We start from the raw sequence: 6661 nt of genomic DNA, 5'->3' as shown, positions 1-6661 counted from the left end.
TGTTTCAGTTTGAGGTTCCAAAGTTGATGATGTGAGATGCAACGCATGAAAATTTCAACTGAGGCTTGCACTCAGATGCCTGGATTCAGAGTACAGACCATGACACCACAGAACCTTGCTGACCTTTAGTAAACACCTGTGATGAATAGAACATACAAAATCTGTTTCTGTCTGGTTTTGAACCAGAGACCTTTTGCGTGTAAAGCAAACATGATAACCACTACTCTACAGAAACTTATGCTCTTTGCAGTAGTCCTGGTAGATGAGCCAAATTGTGTTAGAGACTAATGTCAGCGATGGGCATGGAACAATGTCAAATACTTATACCACAGATCCTCTCAGAGAGCACAGTAACTTGGTGAACAAACTGTCAGACTTATAATTGTGCCTAATTTCACATTACAGTCCATAAACTAAGCCTGGGATCAAAAAATTGTATTGAAGATGTCATTAGCAGAGACAAATAGTTCCACAGAGTCTTGGCTAAATGGCTAAAAAATAAAATCAATACTTACAAATAAAAGATGGTTCAAAAATAAAATTAAACATTAAAATTAACCTGGCACAAAAATTAACATGGCACATTAAAATAAAAATATCTCTGAAATACAATCAACACTTGAAAATTAAAAATGGTTCAAAAATAATATCAACACTTCAAAATACAAAATCTCTGGAAAATAAAATATTATGTATGTTGTTTTGAAAAACATTAGAATATAAGCACTTTTATCAAATCTTCATTGTGGTAAGATCATGTAAATTCTTAATTCCATGGAAACCCAATAGTTTGTAAGGTAGGTGAGTTAGCTCAGCAGGTTAGAGCACTGTGCTGGTAATCCTGAGGTCATCGGTTCAAACCCCATATGGGGCAATTCTATGTGTAAGGTCTTTCAGACAATCAACACTTCAAAAATAAATAAGGGTTCAAAAATAAAATCCACACTTCTAAATAAAATCAACACATAAAAATGGTTCAAAAATAAAATCAATATTTACAAATAAAAATGGTTCCTAAAATTTATAGTTCAAACTGTATAATGGGGTCTGTTCAGTCCATAAAGTAAGCCTGGGATCAAAAAATTTATTGAAGATGTCATTAGCAGACATCTTCAATACATTTGGCTAAAAAATTAAAATCAATACTTACAAATAAAAAATGGTTAGGAAGCACAATTCAAACCTTTGGTTGAATTCAAGTCTCCATTACAGATCAGAGAAAACTAAAGAGAAATCAACGTTGTGCTAATCCATTTGAGGATTATTTTATTCCTCAAGATAAACTGATAAACCTCAGTTTATCTTGAGGAAATAAATGACGATGCAGAAGTTAATTAGACTGTAACATGCGCAGTCCGCTGCTCAACCACTGCGGACGAGGCTCCTCCGCTGCGAAGAATTAGAAACCGCTGGAAGTAACTCATCCAGCGGATTTAACAAATGGAGCTTTCTGGGTTCACGTTACCCAGGAGAGCGGCGTTCTGGAGGAGCTGCAGACGTAACATCTGTCCGTTTCGGAGAAGCGAAACCACGCTAAATAAATAAATAAATAAATAAATAAATAAATAATCCAGGGTAAAACACTCACAGACAGAGTTCAGTTGATTTGTTTGGATCAGACAGATCCAACTGACTAATGAATTAGCGCAGATTTTTCTGCAGATGGGAACCAGGAGGAAGTGCGTTCAGACCCCAGCAGGTGAAGTGATGCTAATTTAAGTGAAGTCGCTTAATTTATTATAAGTTATTGGGGCCAGTCAGTGGTTTTTGTCACTACGGAGAAAAAATTAGATACATTTATCTGCTTAATCTGTGATGGGATCTGGATTCACGGTGAATATTAACTAAACCGCATAAAATGCGACTAAATAGCCGATGTTAATATTATGTAATTTCACGGATAAAAATAGTACAGGACCAGTTTTTGTTTGTTTGTTTTTTATGTTGTCGGTCAAGATAACGGATAAAAAAAGTCTAGCGCGACCTGCCGATGTCTCAGTCAATAAGCAGCTTGAGGTGACTCTGCTGCTCTCTAGTGGCGAGAAGCCGTAATGTTGGCTGGTAACAATCGGAATGCATTGTGGGAGATGTAGTTTGTAGTCAATTCGTGCTCAAAACCTATTTTAAGTCAATCATCAGCCTATAAAATGCTGGGCGGACCACATAAAATGACATGGTGGGCCACATGTGGCCCGCGGGCCTTGAGTTTGACACATGTGCATTAGACTGACAACCTTTTTGTTTTCCAGCATTGGAAATTGTTCTATGCTTGTCTTCATGGCCTCGGTGCAGCATTTGCTCAAGTTCAAGTTAATTTTACCCAATTAACTTGAACATCTGGCTGGTGTCTGGACCAATTTTCCTTTTAATTGAAGGAGAGTTTTTACATAAAAGCTGCATTTTATTAAAGCTTTTTACACCGAGGAGTCCTATAAGCTCCAATACTTTGTCCATTTTTATGTTCACTTTATTTACTCAGTGGTTATCATTCAGTCTTTGCATGACATCTGACATGCTGACAATATTCAATTGTCCATATCTTTTAAGTCATACCAGTTCATTACGATGTCCACCATTCTAATGACTGACTGGTTGATATTAACCTTTGTTTAATTTCCAGCAGTCATCTCAAGAGCATAACATTTCTTTGTAAGAATATTTTTTTATTTGCTCTATGTAATATTTTGTGTTGAAAAACTATATTCTAGTTTTTAATTAGCTATAAGCCATAATCCACAGATTTACAATCACTGTGGGCCTTTACTTAAGTTTCTGTTTTTATAATTGCATTACTGAAATAAATTTATGTTCATTGATATGATCATTTATTAGGGTACACTTGTACACTGTGTTCTCGTGCAGTTCAGAATCTATTTTAAAATATTAGTGCTCACATAAAGGCAGCGAATGACCTGATGCCAGAACATCTCCTCAATCTTTTGAGTAACAATTAAGTTCTCTCTGTTTTGTTTTTAAATAATTTATTAATTCATTCATTTGCATCGATGGTTAAATAAATGGGCCTTTTGTGAAACTCTTACTTAATCTTTCTGATATGGTGTCTGAATATTTTGCAGCCTTATTAACGTCAGCTGTAACTTATATTTTGCTTTAGGAGCTCAGACTCTGATGGTGCTTTTGAAACTCCCGAATCTACAACTCCAGTGAAAGCTGTTTCTCCTGCTGAACCCCAAAGAGAGCTGCTGGAATCTGATGACAAAGGTACAGTAGGAGATGCTGAGATAGAAGCTCGACTGCTTCAATTGTTGTCATTGAAAAGATTGTTGCATCCTCTAGTGGTGGGAAACTGAACTGCACTTCCGAACAGCATGGGTTAAAAATCCCTTGAAATCTTCTGGATTCTTTACAATTAAACTAGAAAATTCATTTTTTTAATAAAGATAACTGAAGAAAAAATAAGTTTTTTTTTAAAGATGACAGGATGTTGTTAATGTTTTGTTTGTGCTTTCCCTCTTAATCTACAATATTTTTATTGATCTTTTTACATGTTATTCCTTGGATCAGATTCTTAGATTGTACAGTGGTTCCCAAAACAGAATATAAAATATAAGCCTTATATAAACCTTTAGATGATCACCAATAATAATAACAAATAAAAAATGCTTTTTAGTAGCCTGTAGGTGGCACGGTTCCTATAAATAGTGAAAATGTGTATAATGCCTTCATGGTCCTTGACACATTTTGTGTCGTTACATAAACTTCAAGGTATGAAGTTTATGTAACTTCAATTTCAATCACAAAATTGATTGTGAAAATCAATTTTAAATGACTTACACATTTCTTAAAATAAATTAAAAAATCTCATAAGTGTGTAATGGCCGTTTCACTGATCAATGCTGTCCCTTCTAGCCTGTTGGTTTAGTTGGACTGACACGTCTTTGTAGGTTTACAGTTGAGCCACACTATTTCCATTTTTTTAATATATTGGATTAATTGAACAGAGAGCTCTGTGACATGCTCAAACTTTGGGATAAAACCTAATTCTGCTGAAAACAGCTGCACAACATCATCCCTGACCTGTTTGATGTGTTCCTTTGTCTTCATGATGCTGTTAGTTCTCTAACAAACTTCTGAGACATTCATAGAACAGCTGCGTTTATACTGATGTTAAACTGAAGTGAACACTATTTAATAATTAGTCTGAAGTCTGTAGTTGAAATGTGGCAAAATGTAAATACTTTTTTAATATAGGTTGACCAACCATGCTTTCTTACTCGTACAACCATCTTTTCCACATAACCAAGAAGATTTAATAAAATGATCCCCGTTTCTCTGTGTGGATGTTACTTGAAGTCATTTTCCTTTATAGCAGGGTGATATTTCTGATGCAGATTAATCTTATTTCAATGTTTTGCAGGTGTTAACGGCTCTGAAGGCGATCTTAGTTTGGACATCACTGCAACCGATGCACCTTGTCGGTCCCCATCCATTGCTTTTGATGAGAACAAACCCATTGCTGCAAGTGGGACGTACAACTTCGACTTTTTCGCTGGAGAGCCAACGAGTCACACTCTGACTCGCTCTCTCAGCCTCCAGGGGGGGGAGCTTGATAGCTCCAGTCTGCTGGAAGGATCAGCCTCTGAAGCTTTCCGTCAGCACTCCGAGTCCTTCAGCGTTGGCACCGAGAACAACCCGGGGAAACTCCGGAGACCTAAGAAAGTCAGCCCGGGATCGGTGAAGAAGAAGCCCTTCCTCAGACAAAACTCCAACCCTGATAGTTCAAAGCCAGCCTCCTCTAGCAGCACCCCTGAAATCACAAAGCGGGCGAAGCCTCGGACAGCTAGCCCTCTCCTGACTCAGGAGGATTCGGAGGTTGGCTCTGCAACTCCTAGTCCCGGAGGCACTCTCAGAAAAACTAGGAAGAGCCGTGTTGAAACTCCGCCTCCTCTCCTAGAGGAAACCAATCAAACCTGCCAAGAGGAGAGCAAAGGAGTCCCTGCCTTACCTTTGTGCCAGGAGGAAGCCCCTCTTGCAGAGAGCGTAGCAGAGAAAGAAGCCTCTCCAATCCCACCCAGTGGCTCATACAAATGGGATCCAGAAAACTTTGAGAACATCAACCCCTTCAGCACTGGAGGTAGCAAAATCGCCAATTCTCCTGTTTTGGGTCGTAAGGGTCCTGTGTATGGCCCTGCATCTATTCCTCCTCTGAGCCCCCCTGTCCCTGCTGCAGAACCACATCACCATACTGCCATCGCCCCTCTGGAAGAGCTTTCCACCAATCCCGAGGAGCAACCCATTCTACTCAAGCGTCAACCAGTAAGGCTGGAGTTTGACTACTCTGAGGAAAGCTGCGAGGTGCCACAGCAGGCCTCTCCTCCACCTAAGAAATTGGGCAAGAAGCCTCCTGGCAAGATGCTGTCCAGAAAACCAAAGCTGGGGCTGAAAAAAGCGGCTCCACAACAGGTGGAGCAGCTGGACAACACCCCCCCTGCAGCCTACAACGGATCGGATGAAATCCCCATTCCCAAAGTGTCGTACAACATTGAACCCGACAAGTGGGATGACCCAAACTTCAATCCATTTTCTTCAAAGAAAAGTATGCCCAACTCCCCCACCTTATCCAGGCCATCTTACAGCTTTGACCCAAACAACATTGAAGAGTCTACAAACCCTTTTAAATCCTCCAACAAAATGGCCGCCTCGCCTCCCAGGGTGCCTGCCTCTTTTGAAACGTCGTCCAATGACTATGATAACGAAAACGACAATGACAACATTGGGGAACTGGAGGACCAGAACCAAAACAAACCGGCTAAGAAGAAGAAAACTCCCTTAAAATCGTAAGTTCACATGGTCCTCCAAAAGGCTGATGGATGAGTCCACACTCCTAGTTTGTGTCTGTTATGCCAGTGTCCTCTGTCTGTCTCTCTGTCACCTGTGTTTGTGTATTCTCATGTATCACAGGAAGTCCAGGGGTGTGTCCTCTCTTTGTTGTTTGTTGTAAGTAGAGGGACAACACAGCCATCCTCACTTTCCGACCCTAAACTCCATCTTAAAAAGCAGCATGTTGTCCCCCGTCCTATTAACAGAGACATCATCATCCTTTGGCCCTACTATCTAACCAATTAATTTGAAATTTAAAGTCAAATATGAGGACACATGTTTTTAGTTATTTTTTAAATCCTCTTTATAGCTCTGTGTCAGAAATAAGCTTTATTTATAAAGACATGAACAGATTTTCTTTTAGCACTCCTGGTGAAGATATGTGGAAAAAAAATTATAATACTTTAATAATTTAGTCTGGTAGAATAATCTCACTCTGAAAAATGTAAAAAAAAAAAAAAATCTAATGTTTCATTCTAAAAGGTAACACACAAGCTTATATTCACATTGGGAAATGCTTAACAGAAAACAGTGCTTGAGCTCCCCCTTGTGTTCATTTTCAGCTATTGCTATGTGAGACTTAATTTATCTCATAATAGGGAAATTCACTTGTCAAAGCAGTGTACAAAAAGTGCAGGTAAATGACACACAGACGGTAGAATAACATACACAATAATATAGAATGTGAACATGTATTGATAAAAATACAAAGGTGAGTTGACAAACTAATGATTCAATTAATTATGACAATAGCTTTATCTAATCAAAAATAAAAAAAATCTGAAAATATATACAAAATATATATATATATATATATATA

At 38.4% G+C, this 6661-nt stretch overlaps 1 protein-coding gene across 17 annotated transcripts in view; it reads left to right on the top strand.

Annotated features, from left to right (window-relative positions):
* tacc2 (transforming, acidic coiled-coil containing protein 2) overlaps window positions 1-6661 on the top strand; it is a 61492-nt gene that overhangs the window by 40220 nt on the left and 14611 nt on the right. For 14 of the 17 annotated variants that reach the window (XM_016668529.1, XM_016668520.1, XM_016668518.1 and 11 more), the window contains 3 exons: window positions 3116-3222; window positions 4379-5798; window positions 5923-5958. In XM_016668529.1, the coding sequence (XP_016524015.1) occupies window positions 3116-3222; window positions 4379-5798; window positions 5923-5958 (1563 nt within the window). The remainder of the gene's footprint in view (window positions 1-3115; window positions 3223-4378; window positions 5799-5922; window positions 5959-6661) is intronic. The other 3 variants (XM_007546264.2, XM_016668521.1, XM_016668532.1) reach the window with 1 other exon arrangement.

This window comes from Poecilia formosa, unplaced genomic scaffold (genome assembly GCF_000485575.1).
Source record: "Poecilia formosa unplaced genomic scaffold, Poecilia_formosa-5.1.2 Scaffold15, whole genome shotgun sequence".
NCBI classification, from domain to species: Eukaryota; Metazoa; Chordata; class Actinopteri; order Cyprinodontiformes; family Poeciliidae; genus Poecilia; species Poecilia formosa.
This window is presented reverse-complemented; position numbering and strand designations above follow the sequence as displayed.